The sequence below is a fragment of the Anthonomus grandis genome, chromosome 12, assembly GCF_022605725.1.
Source record: "Anthonomus grandis grandis chromosome 12, icAntGran1.3, whole genome shotgun sequence".
Lineage (NCBI taxonomy): Eukaryota > Metazoa > Arthropoda > Insecta > Coleoptera > Curculionidae > Anthonomus > Anthonomus grandis.
The window spans coordinates 26,602,232-26,624,232 of record NC_065557.1 but is presented as its reverse complement, the minus strand read 5'-3'; the positions used below and the strand labels follow the sequence as shown (position 1 = coordinate 26,624,232).

The 22,001-nt window shown below is 33.9% G+C and overlaps 1 protein-coding gene across 2 annotated transcripts in view; it reads left to right on the top strand.

The window, feature by feature from the left end:
* Nucleotides 1–22,001, top strand: part of LOC126742869 (uncharacterized) — a 78,514-nt gene that overhangs the window by 6,780 nt on the left and 49,733 nt on the right. For both annotated transcript variants that reach the window (XM_050449711.1, XM_050449710.1), the window contains exons 2-3: nucleotides 8,795–8,838; nucleotides 13,118–13,161. In XM_050449711.1, the coding sequence (XP_050305668.1) occupies nucleotides 8,835–8,838; nucleotides 13,118–13,161 (48 nt within the window). In that variant the 5' untranslated portion in view covers nucleotides 8,795–8,834. The remainder of the gene's footprint in view (nucleotides 1–8,794; nucleotides 8,839–13,117; nucleotides 13,162–22,001) is intronic.

Sequence of the window (22,001 nt, the reverse complement as noted above, 5' to 3'; positions counted from 1 at the left end):
ACAAATTTTATACCAAGCTAAAGCAGATTTAAGGTCGTCAGAAATAAATCAAAATAAATATGTTATGTTTTTATTGACCTTCAAAATTATTGGAGACCTATTCCAAGCATAGATCAAAAATCCAAGTAAGAGCTTAAAGACTAAAATCAACTTCTTAAATCAAATTTAATATTAAAGAAAATTAAGAAATGTAAGTGAAATTCTTAGTTTTTAGGCCCTAATACCAGTTTATGACTGTTTAAGAGTCAGTAATAAATAAATTAATTAAAAAGAAATGTATTTAATAAGTTTGAATTTTCGGCAACCACATTCCACATGATAAATAGGGAAATAGATATACCGGGTTGTGCGTCGCCGACCGGAACGTAGGAAAAGCCATGTAAATTTTAAGGGGGCCAATTATTGGCTTCCCTGTACATTTTATAGAAAAAATGTAAGAAAAAAAAATGTAAGATAACTTTTTGAAGAGACCAATCTGGCAAACCATTGTGCAAAGTTTCAAAAAAAATTAATAAGTGAATATTGAATTATTCTAAATGTAATTGCAAAATTAGAAAATTTTCGGTTCAAGTAAAACCAAACGGGTACCAGTAAAATGAATATTGTCACTGACGTGAGGAAAAGTGTCAATAAATCAGTGACAGTCGATATTTGAAAACAAGTTTGAATTATTCAATCGACGAAAAAATAGCCATAATTAAGTGGCATTATGTGGGAAACAGTTTTAGAGCAGTACCTGAAATGTTTTCAGTTTATTTCCCCACCAAGCCCATTCCGTCCATTTCAACTATTAAATGTATTATCAACAAGTTCGAGTCCAAAGGTACCGTAATAAATAATTATAAATGTTCAACTCAGGACATCGAAAATAGAGCCGAAGAAAGAGAGAACAGAGATTTTAATATTCTACTGAGTGTGGAGGAAAACAAGATGTATATTTTTCCATATATATTTATAGTTAGTATGAGAGTTCTTGAGCAAGAGGTAAATAAACATCATACAACGGTATTGCGCACTTTAAAAAAACACAAATATTATTTGTATAAATTCGAAAAACATCAAGAGCTGCAGGAAGAAGATGAAGAGCGAAGAATGGCATTTTGTTGTGAAATGATGGAAAGAGCAAATAATGATAGGAATTTTTTTTTAAATATTTGTTTTACTGATGAATGTACATTTACTCTCAACAATGAACCAAATGTTCAGAATTGCCGGTATTGGAGCCAAGAAAATGAACATCGTTTTGTTCATACTCGGACACAATATCCCCAAAAAACAAATATATTCGTGGGAATTATCGGAGACCATATCATTGGACCCTTTTTTATGGACTATAACCTAAGAGCTGAAACCTATAATTGGATCCGCCTCGGAAGAAGTTGTTCAGGAAGATCAAAAGATCTGTTACCAAATGGATGGTTGCTCGGCCCATAATGCCCGTATGGTTAGAGAGTGTGGAAAAATGCTTTTAACGGCAATATTATTGGTCCACGGTACTGGATACTTTGGCCAATCAGGTCACCTGATCTTTTGCCGAATGACTTCTTTTTGTGGGGTCATTTAAAAAGTGTCATTTCTAAAAGTGTAAAATTTGAGAATCTAAACCAGTTACAAAAATTCCCAATCTCAACTTAGTAACGCTAGAAATGAATTTTATGATCGGTTAGGATATTATTTAGCTGTTAATGGGGGGTTGTTTGAACATTTGATTAATTGATGTTTTATGTAATTCTCTATTATTTTTTAAAAAAGTTATTGTATTTTATTTTATTTTATTTTTCCACACTTAGTAAAATATTAAGAGTTCTGTTCTCTCCTTTTTTAGATCTATTTTCGATCTTCTGAGTTAAACATTTACAATTATTTATTGCAATGTCTTTGGACTCGAATTTACTAACAATATGTTTAATGGTTGAAATGGACCAGATAGGCTTGATGGGAAAATAAATTGAAAATATTTCAGATACTGCTATTGGTTTAATTAAATTCTAAGTATGATAAAATTATTTTTTTAATAATCGATAATAATAATTGTTATTGGTTTAACTTCATCGTTATATTAAATAAAAGTTTAGATAAAAAAGTAATGTTAACGTGTCTTACTTTGAATGTATGGTTGTGAGATTGATAAAACGAAAAAAAAAACATTTCTTGTATTCGGCTGTACGTCACATTTGACAAAGCCTTATAACAAATTGTTTGCTGGTCGCTGGAGTCTGGTTTTACCTGAACCGAAAATTTGGTAATTTTGCAATTACATTTAATTGAATAATTCAAGATTCGCTTATTAAAATTTTTTGAAACTTTGCACAAGGGTTTGCCAGATTTGTCTCTTCAAAAAGTTATCTTACATTTTTTTCTGTAAAATGTACAGGAAAGCCAATAATTGATCCCCTTAAAATTTACATGGGATTTCCTATGTTCCGTTCGGCGACGCACCATCCAGTAGATAGTGTGATGGATAACTTCTTTTATTTTTAAACTGCTATTTTTATAGCTGAAATATATGGTTTTTACATTAAACTTTTTTTTTAGATAGGTATTATATATAGGTATATTATTTTGTTAGATAGCTTTTGACTTCTCTCCAATCTTCGCGAAATTTTTTTGGAAAATTTTCTTTTTTAAGGGCATGGTATTATTTCTCTAAACAGCAATGTAGCAAAAAAGTTCAGATTATTATTTTTTATTTCAACAACAGAAAAGGCAGCTTTCATACTGCTTTGTAGTACCCTCGCAATTTATAAAATCTTAGTTAATATGGCTTACCAAGTAAGAGTTTAGAAAAATCCCTTCTTTTTACGATTTGCAAGTTTTATTTATTTTGATGTCTTTTTTAAAAGTAAATGGAGTTTTTACTATTAGAGCTAAAATCTTTATTTGGTAAAGTAACATTAATAGTAGCTACGCAAGCGTTTCCGCGAGAGACTCTAAATCTGTTATTTGTTTAGTTTTATAATCACTTGATAAAAATTTGTTTTATAAGTCACCACAAATAATGATGATTTTACACTGTTTAATGCTTGCATAGAGTTTACAAATTTAGTCATAAATTCATTCAAATTCCCCAATAGTGGCCTGTAAAAAGTAATTATTATTAATTCTAGAACTGGACTCGCTAGAAACAAATCCCTCCAATAGGGAATTTTTTATATGAATTACAACAAAACCAATGCTCACTGACAGACCCTTTGAAAATTATGCTGCAAAGAATCAATTTCAAATGCTTTATTTCTTAGACATTGAACATTCAAATGCTTTTATTGGAATTTTATTTTTGCTAAGCTTGTATTTTTTTTATTTATAATTAATCATTTACTTGTGAAAAATTTAATTCTGTGAGATTGTGGGTAAAACTTATACAAATAGGTTTATCTACCTGTTCTACTTAACCTTAGATATCCATAATACCTTAATTCAAGAGAAAAATCTTATATTATCAAAATATATATTATCAATAGGGCATATACGTAGTTATACAATTTAATGAAATGGAACAAACAACAGATTAATTTTAAAATAGCAAATAATAAGGGGGCAGATTTAAAACGTTAATTTTTAACGGAATACAGCTTTGATATATTATAGGAAAAACTCCGTTCATAAATAGATGTTTGATGTAGAGAAGGTGTTCTCAAACCTTTAAATCTAATATTTATATTATGTATGTACCTGCAATCTATAAATAATTTTATTGTAAAGATATATAGGTGTCTTATAAAATAATAACCTATTATAAAAAGAAGCACAGTACACTGTACGCCTGGTTTCCATTTCAAGCCAGTTTGTCGCAGAGTTTCTAAGAAATTCTTTCATATTTACTAATTATATAGATGTGCCGCAAACAGGAATTTTGAACTCCTTGTATACGGTTTTCTTGAATTTGTGTCAAGCAGTTTCCATAAACGACATGCCCATAGTCAAACACAGACAAAAAGAAAGTGTTGCATAAAATTATTTTTAATCCTTGCCATAGAATGTGTCGATTGCTGTATAATAATTTAAGTCTTAAGATAAGCTTTTTGGATACAATGAGATACGCGTTGGTCAAATCGCATTTGAATTTATTTCTTAAGACACGTCACCTATCCTAACATTAATTTTTAATAACTTCCACATTATTTTTAGGACCAAATATTCACAAACAAATAAATAGGTCTTAAGTTTTCTAATTCTGCATTAATAAATTGAAGCGACTCATGAGCATGGCATTCAATAATGGACTTATAACCGCTCCTCGAGGGACTCCGCAGAGAATATGCTGTGAACTAGATAATATTCCATCAATCCTAACACGCTGGCTTCCTGTTAATTAATGTTTAAAAAATTAAATAACATCTCTTTTAAATTCTACATAAGATAAAATTGCCAATAATAAATTGTGATCTATATTCTATATTTGAAGAATATTGAATTCTAGTATTGAAGGCTTTGGTGTAACCTAAAAGTGTTAAAATTGTAATTTTTCCCATGTCGGTGGCCCTCAAAATGTCATCTATTGCATGAGCCAAAGCCATAGAGCAGCTATGATTGTAGACTTTATTTTTAGTACAATACCTTTTTCCCTATAAACATAAACTAATATAATCCCTGGCAAATACACCATCATCCGAAGGTTAAGCGTTGCCGAATCTTATCTTAAAGTTATGTCTTGGTTTTAAAAAAACTTTAGTCCAATTTTTCATCTTCATTTTCGATAGCGATTCACGGTCAATTTTGTTTCATCGATTTTCCTTTTAATTTTTCCTAAAAGTCAATAGCACAGTTCTTAAGCATGGGTTTGGTGCTTGGGCTACTTTTGTTTCTTATGTACATGAATGATCTAGCTTCGTATAAATCATCAGCATAATCGATCCTTTACATTATTACTGTTTATACTAATATTGTAACTACAGATGTTACTTAAAGAAATACTATAGATAAGGAAGTTGGGGCAATACTACAGTGGTACAAAAAAGAGATGTTCGCTTCACCAAGGTGTTTCCTAAATGTCGGAGAACAGCTAGTATATTCGAAGCCGTTAAGATCATTGCACTGCCCTCTTTTTAACTTTAATTTGTTCCAAAATAAGTCCAAACATGGTGGATATTGGCAGAAGGTTTCCTCTCTTGCAATAGGACCTTTTATAGAAATAACAGTCCAGACTTTTCTACAGAGAACGACGTTGAGTAGTATAACAGCACATCAAAACTTGCACGCCTTATAACCTGAAGATCACTTCTAACATAGTCATCCTCTACTCTTACAGTCCAGGTCATTGCCCAGCTTGTGGATTGATAAAAATGAAATTTTATATCCTTGGCGAGCAACTCCTCCTTTAGAGAACACAAAGCTTCGCCTCTTTGGTATTCAGGTAGAAAGTCTTCCTATCAAGCTCTTTATCAGTTATTTTAAGTTCTTGCCCGATTCTGGGATTAGACCTGCGTCGGTCTAAACCCAGAATCGGGCAATTACTAGCTCGTGAATGTTTACGAAATTTTGCGGAAAAGCTCGGCTATCCCTCTAGACAATTGCAAATCCTTTAGCACACAGTGTCAGAGCATACTCAGGTGGAGCAGTAAACCTCGCAGCGGCCTTTGTATACTGAAATGCAATAGTCCTCGTTTTCGAAGACGTCAAAAATTTCGACAATTTCGACGTCTTTCGATTCGAAGCTTCTTACAGATGTTCTGGAACAAATTAGATTCAAAATTTCGCCCTTGGTCCGAATGTAGCTCCAAAGGTATACAAATAGGTAGATTCATTCTTTAACTAACGCGCCGACGACAATAGACGCTTCCTGGTTTGGTAGCGGGTATGCTTCAACCGATTTGCTGAACTAGTCCATCACGACCACGATGTACTCATTCCCTGTTTCTGATTCGGGAAACGGGCGGCCCATAACCTAAATAACAATCCTTCCTTCCTACGCTGTACTGACGCATAAACGCTTTTTGTTTTCTTTGGCCCTGCAAAGTCTGCCTTCTTTTTACTTTGCTGTCGTGGCTAACTATTTTCCGAGGCAATAGTCCATTTTCCCAAGAGTCCCAAAATTAGCGAGTTCCCATGTGACTTGACAAGGAATAATATGTGGCAACTTTTTTCCCAGTTGGCTTCTTCAGTTCCTTTATCCGTTTTAGGACTATTTGCATCTCAAGATCTTCCTCGTGGTCTCCCCATTTGCCAAATTTTATCGACGATGGTAGTTTCTTTTTCATTTTTCTCCTCTGCCCGCTGACAATGCTTGCAGTCCTCTCGACAGAGTCTCTTCCTAGCATATGCATTTCCTTGGATTCTCCTTGCTCAGTGTCAAAGTCACACTTCTGTAGCCTCTCTATCCATCTTGCCACTTGACTCCTTTGGATTTTTAAACTGAAGGATCCATTTTAAGGCCACTTGGTCAGTTCGCAGCGAAAACTTTCTCCCATAGAGGTACTTGTAGAAGGGCTCCATCGCTTTAACAATAGCTAGCAACTCTCGGCAGGTGAGGCAATAGTTACGCTCTGGCATGCGGCAAAAGCGTCTTACTAAAATAGCCAATGACTTATCATCCTAAATTTAACCTAGCAAAGCGTCTTTGTTCACATTGCTAACGTCGGTATCCAGTACAAATTTTCGTTCAGGTAGGAGATAGTTTAGGATAGTCGCGCTTGTCAGAGCCTCTCTATGTGATCGAACTTCCTGACAGTCCTGGGCCCATTAGAATTTTTGTTCTGCTTCTGGTAGCTTGTCTTTGCGAACTGGCCAATCTTTGACATTCTGGACATTCGCTTTGGCAATCGCAACTCCTTGACTAGATACGACATGACACAGATACTGTGCAACCCGTTGAAATGGTAGAAAAGATTTATATCCAACCAGGCTGTCAAAAGTGTCATAAATGTTAGGAAAATGTTAGCTGTGCTTTTTGGTCGCGTTTCTAAGCTGCCGGTAATCTACGCAAAATCTGGTGGATCCGTCTTTCTTCATTACCAGTACCACCGGCGAAGACCAATGACTGCTAGATGCTTTTATGACGCCTTTGTTGGGTTCTTTCCTTTGAACAATATTGTCAGCTTCGTCTCTCTCTTGGACAGTGATAGGCTTTCTGAGCTGTCTGCGGGATGGAATAAGCATTTTCTGTATTGATTTTGTGCTGGACTATACTGGTTTTCCCTTTCTTCTTAAGATCAATAACATCTCGATATCTATGGACGAAATTTTTCAGTATCCTTTTTTAGGTCTGGCCTTATCTCGGTGCCTAACAATGACAAATACTAGCTCTTCTAATTCTTTCGCAATGGCTTTCCGGTTAGTTCGTCCCTTCTTATTGACCTAACTCAGTTTTCCCCATTGGCTGGAGTGGAACTAGGGCCTTTTGGAAAGTATCTTCTTATGTGACCTGCTTTACCACATTTCCAGCACTTCAACTTGCAGCCCTGGCTACGTCCTCCCTTAACCTTTTTAGTGATCCCTTGACCGATTACTCGATCAAGTTAATTTTAATAAAAGAGGACGATTTTTTCTTCTCCTGTCGATCTCTTGTCGGATGCTGAATCACTTGCCGGACTCGAGCCTACCCTTTGTCCCTTTGTTCGTGGTCTTAGCAGCTTCGAATTCAAGGGAACGTGTGAGTGCATCTACTAGCCTAGGTGAATCTCACTTCACCATCGCGGAGTTCATCTAATGAATGAATCTGGGCATCTAGATATGCCAGTCGGACCAAAATGCAATATCAGCTTTAAATACTAAGGACTTCCCTAATTTCTGGTACCATTTTTTTAACTGCGTGTGGTATCCGTGTCCATAATGCCGCCCGCGTCGCGTGGTCGTAGACTTCTTGCTCTTCGGAAGACATTAAAGAATGTCACCTTTTAAAAACAGATTGCCAGCATCTCCTCTCACAGACAACGTAGGGCCAGTCGCCTTCTCCCTGAGTGACCTACCGGTTGCTTTTGCACTTTTGAACTGCTTTGAACTGACGCTGATAAAAGAAAGCGCTTTCAAGATGCCTCTTACACATTTACCTCTATCATATTTATTTGACACAATATCCAAAAAAATTTTAAATCTTTAAATTTCATGGAATAAGTTCTGTAAATGTTTGGTGTGGTATTCAAAAAAATAATAAAATCTTATATTGTTAAAAAAATATTTTTTAAAGAACCTGTAATTGCTTCACGGTTGCACCACATGGTGGATGGGACCATTGCTTGGTCAAGACCATTGCCAGCCAATACCAAACATTTTAACGTTTAAGTTTGGAAAGGCTGCAATGAGATACCAATGTTATTTTAACAATAATGGAGGACACACTGAGCGTTTACATTATTAGTGAATATAATATTTTATTACTTTATTGTTATTATTAACTATTTTTACTTTGGAGTTATTTCTTCTCTAATAATTTAAAATAGTTGTATCTCGACATGGTTTTCGTCTTGGGTTCCTTTTTTTGTTATGTCAAGATTAAGCCGTGTTAAATCAATCTAATTACGTAATTAATTATCCTTAAACAATTTTTTTTTCTAAATAAGCCGAAAATGGGATTTTTTGAGCGATTACTGGAAAACAGTAGAAGATAAAACCTTCTAAAAAAACATTTACATATGACCATAGAATATAAAACTGTAATGACCATAGAATGTAAACTGTGTGAATGTAATAATAAATAGGTTGTTTACAAAATTCAACATTTTTGGCGTAAATATTTGTATTTCACGCATATTTTCATATTTTTCTTGTTGTTTGAACAACCAATATTTTCTATGAGTAACGCAGCTATTTTTGCTTTCTTAGCAAAAAATATGAGTAAACTAATGGATTTTTTTTTCAGATGGTATCTCTTGTGTGATTTCTGGCAAACAATATTTGAGATGAGTAAGTAAACTTTTACATTGAAAAATTTTATTTTTAATTGTACTCTAGTTTTTCACCAGCATTTTTTTAATTAATGTAAATTTATAGGAATAAACTAACCCAGTTTAATTTTCAAGTAACTCAATATTAACTGTAGACTCTCAGGTTGGAAAAATTTGAATATACTGAACTTATAACTATTTTGGAAAATAGTTTAGCTTATATTATAGGATAGATTCAAATGTTTTGCATCACCGTGTTTTTATACGAAGACATTTTTTAACTTCCGCAATTTTTTGTGGGCCTATTTATCAATGTTTCTCTTTCGTCATATATTTTATTATTATTATACCGAAAAGCGGGAGAAGGCATGTAACTAATCAACCGAAGAAACCCAACTATGGCCATACCACCACTCCAAAGAGATATGCGTGATGCTTTGGGAGTTTAACTATCGGTCTCTACATTGCGGAGGCGAATTGGCAACGGGTTTGAGGTTTCGCCGACCATTAAGCACCCCGACAAAAAAAAATGAGCACAAAGCTCGTCGACTACAGTGGTATAGGTGTTTTTTTCCGACGAAACAAGATTTTATTTGGTTCAGGAGCTGCTCAGCTTGCTCATGCATACCCCGTACCACCCTTTGCAGAAGGAAGTGCTATATTCTGGCCTGGTAATGGTCGCACAGATTTAATTTATATTGATACATGAGGGAGATTCTAGAGCCTTACGTCAGACTAGCGAGGAGCCATTGGTGAGGCTTTCTTTTTTTTATGGATGATAAAGACGACCTCACCGTACCACAGCTGTAAATGAGTATCTCGAATCGGAAGACATCAATCATTTGAATTGGCCCGCATTATCGCCAGACATGAATTCTAGACAACATGCTTGGGACATGCTTTCCAGGACATTGGCTGCAGAGAGATGCTCACCTAAAACTATACAGGAGCTGGTCATTCCTGCTAAAAGAATGCCACAATATTCCTCAACAACCAATCTTCAATCTCATAGGCAGTATGGGCAGGCGTCTCAAACCTTGCATAACTGCTAGAGATGGAATTTTTTTTTTATCAAAACATCTTTAAAATATACTATAATACAAGGTGTCTACTATAAAAACCTTCAAACTTTAAGAGGTAAATAAAAAAAGTCATTTGCAACAAAAAAGTCGTGTTACATTTTTTCGAGATGTTGTTAGTTCTTCTGGTATTTAACATTTTTTAATTTTATCAAATTTCTTTGTTTTTTTTTTTCATATAAACAAGAATATCTCCGTTATTCTTACCACTACGTAAAACTTAGATATACCATCTGAAAGAGAATTAAATTTGCTATAAGATGGGTATATCTAAGTTTTTGAGTAATTTTTATACCGGGTGTTATCAGAAGTTAAATGTAACATTTGGGAAATGTGCAAAATTAGTGGTATCTTCTTCGTTGTCGTTTTTCTAAAATTTCGTAAATAGGGACATGTTTTTTTTCAGCAAAAACTACTGCATTTAATATGTTTTCAATGATATAGTTACTTTTGTGATAGCTATTTGTTTTCACAGCAATATTATGGGCAAAAGAAAGAAAACCACAAAAATTGAAAATTTTCAAACTTTATATTTCTTGATTGACCAAAATTAAAAAATCAAAATTTCATTAAACAAACCTAAAATTATAACAATTGTTCAAAATGTCTTCCCTTTTCTTCAATACATTTGATGCATCTTCTTCTGACACTATGAACAACCCAGTTCAAGTTCAACGCGTTTATGTCGCATTTTATTGCAACGCACACTAATTCGATTAATAAGTTCGTTTTAAATATTAATGTTAATACTATAAACATTAAATTTTAATGTGCCCCAGATATAAAAGTCAAGGGGCGTAAGGTCAGGGCTTCTGGGCGGCCATCTTACTGGACCGTATCTTCCGATCCATTTCTCCCCAAAGCATTGATTCAAGGAATTTTGCACAATTCTGCCATTATGGGCTGGGCATCCGTCCATTTGAAACCAAATTTCCTGTCTAGCGGCTAAGGGGATTTCTTCCAGAAAGTCAACAAGGTCATTATTTAATAAATTTGAAAACTCATTGGAATTGAGCCGATCAGAAAGTATTATAGGCCCGAAAAGGCGACCTCTCATTAATCCTATCCATACGTTGACCCTTATCTCATGCTGAAAATGGGAAACAACAGTCGCATGAGGGTTTTCTGTATGCCATATATGGTTATTTTTTAAATTCATTATTCTGGCTCCTGTAAATGTTGCTTCATCTGTCCAAAATTATTGATCTGTAAACCACTCTTGCAACTTATTCAAGTACCACGTTCAGAATTGAAGCCTCACCTCACCATCCACTGGCAATAAATCCTGGACTTTTTTCAAATGAAACGGATGCAAATTATTTTTTTTAAGAACTCTATGTACAGTAGAATGGTGAATCGTTAATGCAGCACCAATGCGGCGAGTAATTCTAGATTTATATTCTGTAACAGCTCTCGTAATCGCAGGTTCTTGTCTCCAGCGTTGACCATTTCTCAACACCTTCTCTAATCCGCAAACCTCGAAAGGAACCAGTTTCTCCACAGCTTCTGAACACTTCTGCAAATGTACTTCTATGGGGTTGCCGTCTATTAGGAAAGCGAAGCGCATACTCCCTTGCTGTCTCCCGCAAGTTTCCATTTGCGACACTGTAAATAAATAAGATGTCCCGATATTCAATGTTTGTGAAACTAGGCATTATTTTTTAAGCACGTTTAAATGAAATTACTTATTTAACTACTTTATGACGAAGTGAAAACTTAATGACAGTTCTTGTCAAATTGTAAATATCTATGCTTTTGTTTTAAAATCAAGTAATATATGGTTTCTGAATTTCCTTCTTTTGCGGATTTATGGCCATTTACAAAAGAAGGAAAACCTGTCTTTTTTCTTAAAGAATGAATATCACGATATGTTATTTGTTTACGGCTTCTCTAATGAAAATTTGTGGAGTTGTTGTGTAGCTATAATAACTGTAATAACTATAATAACTATATATAAGTAACTGTAATAGCTATCACAAAAGTAAGTATATCATTGGAAAGCATATTAAATGCAGTAGGTTTTGCTGAAATGTCCTTATTTACCAAATTTTAGAAAAACGACAACGACGAAGATACCACTAATTTTGCACATTTCCCAAATGTTACTTTTAACTTCTAGTAACACCCGGTATAAAAAATTACTCATAAACTTAAATATACCCATCTTATAGCAAATTTAATTCTCTTTCAGATGGTATATCTAAATTTTATGTGGTGGTAAGAATAACGGACATATTCTTGTTTATATGAAAAAAAAACAAAGAAATTTGATAAAATCAAAAAATTTTAAATACCAGAAGAACTAACAACTTTTCGAAAAAATGTTATACGAGTTTTTTGTTGCAAATGACTTGTTTAATCACCTCTTAAAGTTTGGCGGTTTTTATAGTAGACACCCTGTATAATATAATAAAAAAATCTTAAGAGTACTGAATTTTTTTTTTACACACATTAACATTTAACATTTTAGTTATTTTCTTAATTAAAACTAATCAATTAATAAGTTTCTAATCTATTTTTGCCGAAAAAAAAAACTTTCGGAAATGGGTGATGCAAAACTTTTAAATCTATGTGTAGCTTATTGCAATTAAACTAAACTATACCTTAGACTTAAGATTACTATTTAAGGTACAGAGAAGGTGTTTTACAAAAAGTTATAATAAAATTTTAATATAATTTTCAAATCTAACTAACTATAAATAATTTTTCTTATCTTTTTGTCGACCAAATTACGAGAAATATTAAGAAAATTTAAAACATGTTACTTTTTTCCACCAATTTTTACATTTACAGATAATAAAAGTACTTTCCTCATCTGTAAATCCAATGACATATTTAAGTTTATAGTTTATACTTGTTCCTGTAAAAATAGATTGACTAATAGATTCGTCATGTTAAACATATTGCATTAGTATTTTTTATCCTTCACTTTTACTTGAGTTATTATCATTAAAGTATCTTTTAATCTTTCTTATTTTCTTGTGCACAAATAAGTTAATTTGGATTAATTTTTGCCACCTAAAATGTCAAAATACGTAAAATTCCTGAACAGGGGAAGTTCGCGTTTACTACTAATAACTTTCGAGCTAAAGGATACCAAAAAATTATAGATGACTTAGGTATCCAAGTATTTTATTCAATGTATCATGTTCATATATATATTTAATAGAAAAAAAATTAAATTCACTATTAATACTAATTGAGTTTTATTTAACTTAGATTCTACAGAAGATTCGGTAAAAGTGAAAAGTGAACCATTAGAGGTAAGATAGAGTTAGTTTTAGATACATAGAAGGGTTAGATATTTTGATGTATGATAAGTATAAGTATATAAGTATATTGTAACAAGACTCAGGAATACACTCTTTTTAATCTCAAGGTCCGATTAAAAAACTTTTACATTTCTTTTACCTTTAATTGTTTACAAGACTTGGTCCCTTTTAAATATCCATGGAACAATTTAGAAATGTACATTTTACATTATTTTGGCTGATAAGGATCACTTTTAAAAGAACGCTGACAGTCAAAGCAAGCAAGTACATAAAATATAAATTCGAGTCCAAATGAGATCCTCACAAGATGGACAACTTAAAAACTATGCAACTAAACATAAATAGAACTCTAAATACACTTATCTAACGATCTTAAACTACAAACTGTTTTAGAAAGTTCTTATGAATTATTTATACAATTAATTTTTGAAATGAATGAAAATAAATAATTAAGCTGAGTTTGAACAAATGCTAAGAGCTTTTCCTCTTAGGCATAACGTAAAGTTAAATAACCGCAATGGGATACGGGAGAAAATGTTCTTGGCTCATCCTATCTCGCGGAACCGCTGATATAGGATATGCACGCATTACTTTTATAAGCGATATTATCTAGTACTCCCATTTTTGTGTCCTCAAATTCTTCTTCAACTGTTGCTTAAGATCTTCCCTAAGTAGTGAATCTCAGACCTCTTCTTGTCGATCTCGTTCCTTTTGTTCTCTTTGTTTCCAAGATAATTAGAATATCACGAAGTTTAATCTTTTTAAAGACCCAGGAAATAATTTAGAAATTCTTGGAACATGTTAGGACAAATAATTTCAATAGAACATTTCTTACTGCTGTGAGAACAAACCTATATTCTTTTGAATCTATAAAAAAACACTTCAAAAATATTAACCAGATAAATTTTTAAAACTTACCAGGTAAAAATGATAAAAAAATTTTTTTAATACATTTAATAGATTTGAATTTCGAAGAAACGCGTGCTTTAATCAACTTACGTACAGAATTTAAACGTACTATTATAGACGGAAAACGGAATAATTCAACTTTCTGTAAACCCCTGAAGCTCTCCAATATAGACTGTTCCTAAAAAATTAGATACCTCTGACCAAGAAGATCTAATTTATTAGAAATTTAAATTTTTTCTGGAGAAGAAATTTCCTAAGAACCATCAAGCAGCATCGCAGGAAGCAAAATAAAATTTTGCATCTTGATGAAACCTGGCTTATCGAAGCAAATATTATTCCAAAAATACGGCAAACTAAAAGGAGAACCAGTGCACATCGGAAGTGAAGACTGTTTCGTAAAAGGTTTGCTTCTGCGAAAGAAAGAGTTGTGCCGGATAGGAGATTATCACGAGGATATGAATGCAGGTGTGTTCGAGGACTATTTAAGAGAAATTATGAAATAATTCTTTCAATTGATTCGGAGATAGTCTTGGATAACGGTAATCAAACATAACAAAGAGTTAGAGTATTAGCCATAGCAAATATTCACATATCATTGCGAATTAAATCCTATTAAATTAATTTCTGCGCCAGTGAAAGGATTTGTTGCGAGACGGAATACCGCATTTAAAAGGAATGACCTATTTGGGCAAGACATTAAGGTGAACTCCAGAAAACTTAAAAAAAAGTAATCGAGCATGTCATTAATGAGGAAAAGAAAATGTGGGATCTGAGCAACCTAATCGATCAGGCGGTTGACCGTTTAATTATTTTTTCACGGAGCGATGACAGCTCTTCATCAGTAATGACGAAGATTATAATTTAATTAAACGATTAAACGAACTTACCTGAAGTTCGATCGTAATTATATCGATCGTCCATTCCGAAGATATATTTAACTAGGTAGTACGCCGCTGTTGTACTTCATGCCACACAAGTTTAAAGAAGCTAGAAAATTCCCCATCCCCACTACATCCCAGGGTCATCTGTCTATACCGCTCATTTATTTAAAGTATAAAATATTGTATCTGAAAAGAAGGGCATAAAAATTGATGGACAGTTCTTTAGTATGTATATAAGGTTTCCTGGAAGTCGATTTTTGGGTAGGGTGGGTTTGTATATCTTCGGAATGGACGATCGATATAATTACGATCGAACTTCAGGTAAGTTCGTTTAATCGTTTAATTATATCTCACGTCCATTCCGAAGATATATTTAACTAGGTAGATGTTTAAAGAATGTCGGTTTTCAGATACAATCCAATTAAGGAAAAGAACCAAACATATACTTCAGTCCTATATATTAAATGAATATTAAAGATCGTTTCATTAACTAAAATACAGTTTTTGTTTTGTATATAGGTAATTTAACAAAGAAAGATTATTTCCCTTTAGAATAATTATTTAGCACTTTAACAGCGAATTCCTTCGAGTTTATTATCGGCCTGTTATAGAATTTTGCAAAAGTTGAAGTTGCAGTAGACCATCCTGCTGTTTTGCAAATCGATTCCATTGAAATACCTGCCCTAAAGGCTGCCGAAGTAGCAGAGTGCCTAGTTGAATGAGGTTTAAAAATGTTGGTGTCTATACCTGAGTCCGTAAGGGCTTGTTTTACCCATCTAGAGATTGATTGCTTAGTGGCCCTCTTATGTGGTTTTTTATGAGTAATAAAGAGGAAGTCCTCTGGGTTTCGTAAAGGTTTTGTCATTTCTATATATTTTATTAAAGTTGTTGCAGGACAAATTTTAGTATTATCTCTATAAAACGGTATGTTTAATAGGGGTTGATTTTTTAGGGACAAAGAGGTTTTTATAAAATCTGAAATGAAGATTTCAATCTTCTCTTCTTTAATTTGTATATTTGACAATCGAATTACAGATAGAGTTTGAAGGCGTCCTCCCGTTATAAGGGCTAAAAGCGTCGCTAGTTTTTTGCTTACATTTTTAAGACTATTTTCTTCTAAATTCCCAAGGTATTTCAAAACTGGTTGTGGATCCCATGTGTAGTTATAGCGTGGGGCTTGAGGTCGTTTTCTGGAAATACCTTTCACAAATCTTTTAAGTGAAGGGTTTGTACCTATACTATCCAAGGAAATTAAGGAAATAGCCGAGCGATGGGTGTTAAAACTACTGTAGTTACAGTCTGAATTGTCTATGAGAGTTTGTAAAAAATTCATTATTTGAAAAACTGATGCATTGTATAAAGAAACGTGCTTCTCCTGACAATACTTCCACCATTTTTGGTATGTGCCGCCATATTGCTTTATAGTGGCTTCAGAGAGAGAAAACATTATTGTCTCAGCTACAGATTCTGACAGTCCTTTGGCAATAAATGCTCTCCTGATAGTTTCATGGCTACCAATGAAAGATTGTTGGCTAGAGGGTGAACCAGGCTGAAAGGAGAAGAAAGCAGGTTTAAGTCTGGTTTAAAAATAATAGGTTCTGTGATTTTTAGTTTTTGTAATAATGGAAACCAGGGCTGTGCTGGCCAGTCTGGGACCACTATACCTGTAGCCCTATCTTGGATTACTTTTTGAAGTACTTTAAGGATTAAGCAGAATGGCGGAAAGGCATAAAAATAAAAGGTAGACCAGTTAATAGTAAAAGCATCCACCGCCATGGCCCCAGGATCTCTTTTATAGGAACAAAATTTTTTGCACTTTTTATTAATGTTAGAGGCAAACAAGTCTATATCGGGGGTGCCAAAAGATTTAGCCAAGATTTTAAACGCTGATATAGATAAAGACCACTCTGTTTCCGTAGATATAACTCTAGACTCTGCATCAGCCTGCCGATTATCTTTAGAGTTGATGTATGATGCGAAAATAATGATATTGCGCTGTTCGCACCATTGCCATATGGCCCTTGTTAAATTACACAATTTTTCTGACTGTATACTACCCATACGATTTATACAAGAAATTGCAGTGGTATTATCTGATCTAATTAACACCGGACAATGATGTAAGTTGGGAGCAAAACATCTTAAGCCAAAAAAAAATTGCTTTCAGCTCAAGAAAATTTATGTGATTTAATTTTTCTAGGTCACTCCAAAAACCATGAGTCTTTTCATGCGCGCAGCATGCCCCCCAACCTGTGAGAGAAGCGTCTGTGTAAATTTCCATGGCAAAACACCTTTGAGAAATTTCATTATTGGCCTCTAATATGTTTTGTTCCCACCAACACAAGTCTTCCGTTAAATCAGAATTTCTTAATTTTATCAAAATATCATAGTTGAAATTGTTTCTTGATAAAGCTAAGCATTTAAATTTTTCTAGGCGTTTAGTATACAGCCAGCCATATTTTACTGCAGGGCAAGCCGACGTTAAAATTCCTATAAATTTGGCAAGATAGCGAATAGTACAAAAATCTTTACTTTTAACATTTTTGGCTAGTTCTTTTATGATTTTCTTTTTCTCCAAAGGAAGTTCAATTGTCATATTACTCGTGTTATAAATAAAACCTAAATATTTCTTACGATATTGAGGTATTAGTGAACTCGTGTCGAAATTTATAACAAAGCCTAAGTTTTGTAAAGTAGTTACAACAAATTGTATATCTTTCATGCAGCCTTCATATGAGTCATTTGTTATAAAAAAATCATCTAAATATCCAACACACAAAATTCCCCTAGATCGAAAGAATTCTAATACAGGTCTCATTATTTTAGAGAAACAGTGTGGTGCTGATGAGAGTCCAAATGGCAAGCATGTAAACTCATATAATTTTTCTTCAAAATAAAATCTTAAACATTTTTTACAGGAACTATCAATTGAAATACAAAAGTATGCATCTTTCAAGTCAACTGTAGAAATCCAAAAATTTTTCTGCACCAGTTTAAGCGCTGTTCTAAAATCCTCCATCTTAAAGTGAGGACAAACTACATAATTGTTTAGTTCCTTTAAATTTAGGATAAAACGTTGCTTGCCATTGGATTTCTCTGCTAAGAAGATTGGTGAAATAAATTGTTGATTGTCCTTGTAACAAGGTGTGATGGCCCCAAGATTTAAAAGCTCCTTGACTGCATGCTTCATTAATAAAAGATCTTTATGTGACATTTGCCTGGAATATATTTGGTTATTGACAGATCCTTGATAAGGCTCGCTTACAAGTGGAATCTGGTAACCTTTAATCCAGGATAGGATTGTTTTATTCCTTGTAATTTTTGACCAGGAACTAATAAAATAAGAGAGCCTCCCAGCCAATTTTTCTCTACTTACCTCTATTGAAATTTCGGGCGATAGTCCCGTCGAGCAGAAGGCTGTCCCCTTTTCGATCTCATGTCCCTTCTTGTCACATGAGAGGGGCGTATTCGGTTTTCCGGCTTACGAGTGTTCGGAAAACTCTGTGAACGCTGATACCCAGCAGAATGTTGAAATCTGTTTGGTTGCCGCATTGACTGCCCCCCTCCCCTTTTTATACCTGAAGCAGTTGATTTGTTGTTAGAGAAGGCAAATTCTCTCATTTCATTCCCAGATTTTTCGAAATTTTTTAACGCTTTAATTTTCTCGCCTAGATCCGGACCAAAGAGATATTCGACCGGAACTGTGTCTTTTACCGCCTCTTTAACGGTTTTTCACAAAATTTGAGAAATATAGCTGCGACGAAGTAGCTTCGTGAAATATCTCTGTGAAAAAATTTCCGGCATCTACTAGATCTGGGAGAAGAATAGAGCTTAATGGCGATTCAGGATTTTTCTTAATCTCATCCAAGACGTAAGTTAAACATTTTCCCAGCGCTGATGCTCCTTTGCTCGCTAAATTTTGATAGTTAGTGTGACATTCGTCACGTTTTGTATACGGCTGTGATAGAATAGGATTTATTTCAGGATTTATTTTTGGAGGGGATAGAATAGAACAGTTCTTAGGAATTTTATGACGTTCCAAAAGTTGATCACGAGATTCTTTAGACAGGCCTTGTAATAAATTTTTAATCCAAACAGATTTAATAGCCTCGTGTAATTCATAAGACTCATTTTTAGAACTATTCAAATCCACCCCTAAAACCTTTCTGACAGTCTCCGGCAACTCATCAAACACATTTGAGGCATCATTGTCAGACTCCTTGACACTAGTAACGATGGATCTGTCGTGCAGACTAATCGCATCATCATCCCATTGAGATCCGGGCGGTGGCGAGACATCAGGAGCCGTGTTTAACGGTACCCCAATGCTCGAATGTAAATCGCTAGTCGAGCCGTTCAAGACTCGCTGAGCGCGCCCGTTAGTATATTCATTTGTTACGCGGGTCGAGCTGTCCAAGCTTCGACGCCGCCTCTGGTTTCGCCGCATATCTTTTCCCCGCCGTTCCGCCGAACGCCCGGGATCGGAGCGAGCTGAGGACGAGGAAGAAGAATAAGAGCGAGACCGAGAATCGTAGATGTGAGAGTTTCGATTGTGGGAGCGAGAAACGTGACTATGCGAGGGGGAGGGACGACGATGACGAGAATGTATGCGCGGCTCGCCTTTCCTCGTGGCGAGACGAGCGACGTTCAGTTGCGTCATCGTTTTTCTTATGTTTACGAGATTTACGATCCCTAGATCTACTTTTAGACCTTTTGTGCTTTCCCATCTGCAATAAATATTAAAACAAGTAGATGGAAATGATACTTACGTGCGCTAATAAAGCTTACAAACCTTTGGATAAAGGTAACAGCAAAATAAAACGCAAATTTCAACGATCTTTTAAGAACGCGTGTAGCACACCGCACACACAAAACAACGAATGAGCGGTATAGACGGATGACCCTGGGATGTAGTGGGGATGGGGAATTTTCTAGCTTCTTTAAACTTGTGTGGCATGAAGTACACCAGCGGCGTACTACCTAATTAAATATATCTTCGGAATGGACGTGAGATATAATTAGGTATTATTTATAATATTTTTTTAAAATTAATTATATTATTTATTAATCTTAATTTAAATCAGATGTGGAAAAATACAATTTCTTATGATTAAAAGCATAATATGTATTATTATTTATAAATTATATATTTAATATTATTTTTAAACTTTCAATAAAGTTATAATACTTGGATTAATTTATATTATAGTATCCTGTCTGCATGCCTTTGTCATAACATTTTCAGTGTTAAAAGCAGGCAAACTCGGGTGATACAGGTAGTCACCCCGTAAAAAGAATTAATTTCGCAATGTTAAGATGTTTTAAATGGTTTAAAATGAAAATGGGCTCAGCATAAATATTATAATAAGCTTTTGCTTATAATATTTCTAAAACAGCATGGCAGGTCTTAAAAAATAATACCAATATTTCAAAGTATTCCAAACGACATGAATTTGAATAATATGCAATTTATACCGTAAGAAACCTGATCTTCATTATAAATGTTATCAATGGCCTAGATGACTAGCTATCAACCTGAGAAATGCTGATTCTCCATAGCGTAGTTGGCTACATTATCATATTTTAATTATATAACCGCAGTTTTTAAGTCCGTTTAGATTTGTATATCCTGTTACTTCATTTTATTTCTCAGTTTATATTTTTTAATACAGAGTGCTTAAAAAAATTCTTTGTCGCACAACGCTCAAAATTAGCTCAGTCATCGGTAGGATTATGCCCCAAAAAAACTTTAAACAGCATTTTGGAAGGTTTCAACACGGGTAGTGCAATTCGAAAGTAGCAGCGATACCTGGAATCACAGTTGTTGGCAGGCTTCAAGAATCGAAGGAAGAAAAACTGTCGGTATAACCTGTTTCTTTTGACTCTATAAGCCCTTTACTTACCGAATTCCAAGAAATTGATAGATTAGTAATAGGTTACAGTATAAATTGCCCCATTTATGGCAGATATTGATAAATTAAGGATTTCATAGTAGTGTAGAAGTTCATACTTAGCAGAGGAGTGGAACTATAAAGGTTAAGCAAGGATATGGTTCGTGTAAGTAAACTGGGATCTTTTTAGTAAACTTATCTTAATTAAACAATACTAAAGCCTCCGATGGTGATTATAATAAATTAAATATTGTATATTAATAGGTGTGAAAGCTTTATAAGTAGTACTAAGAATGCAAATGATAAAGATTTCAATCATATTTTTGAATGCATCCAAAAAAAGTTAGTGGATGTTGAATTTTAAATGATGACCGCGCTGAAAACTTTGAATGGCTTCAAATATTTTACCAATAGGGTTTGGAACATTTGGAAAACAGAAAATTTTTTTTTAAACGGTCAAATAAATCCACGATATTTTAAGCCTACCAACTTAAGCCTGAACCAAGGTCAAAATCTTCCTCTATAAAAAGTTTTGGACGACCCCAATAATAATTAAATAATAACCAAATAATTCTGTGCATATAGAAATGCACAGAATTATTTGCAAAATAATCCAAATGCTAAACCAAATTTCTCTCTTTAAAAGATGCATCAACAAGGAAATCTAGACAACACTAATGAATATTTTGATCCATATGAAGGTAATATAAATGATATTTATGAAGAAGATCTACTATAAATATTTTACTGCACTTAATATTAGTGTAGAAAACCTCTAACTAAACTATTAAACTATTAATAATGGAATTAGCATTATTTGAATGTTCATATTGGTCTTAATTTTCCAAGTAAATTTTAAATGGCCATGACCTCTATATTTAAAAGTATGTCTGCTCAATAACATCAAAATTCCTCACTCTCCTCCTAAAATGAACGAGGAACAATTGGAAGTGTGGACAATTACTACAAAAAGGCACGACGTTCGAGGAAAGAACGTCGTTCGATGAACGATGTTCATTTTTCCTCTTTTCGCTCATTCTACAACTCACTTTTATTTAATTAATTTTCATAATTATTTTTTTCACCCCCACACCCTCCATAATAGAAAAACAAAATTCATTACCCTACCTCGAAATTAGCTTTCCTGAAA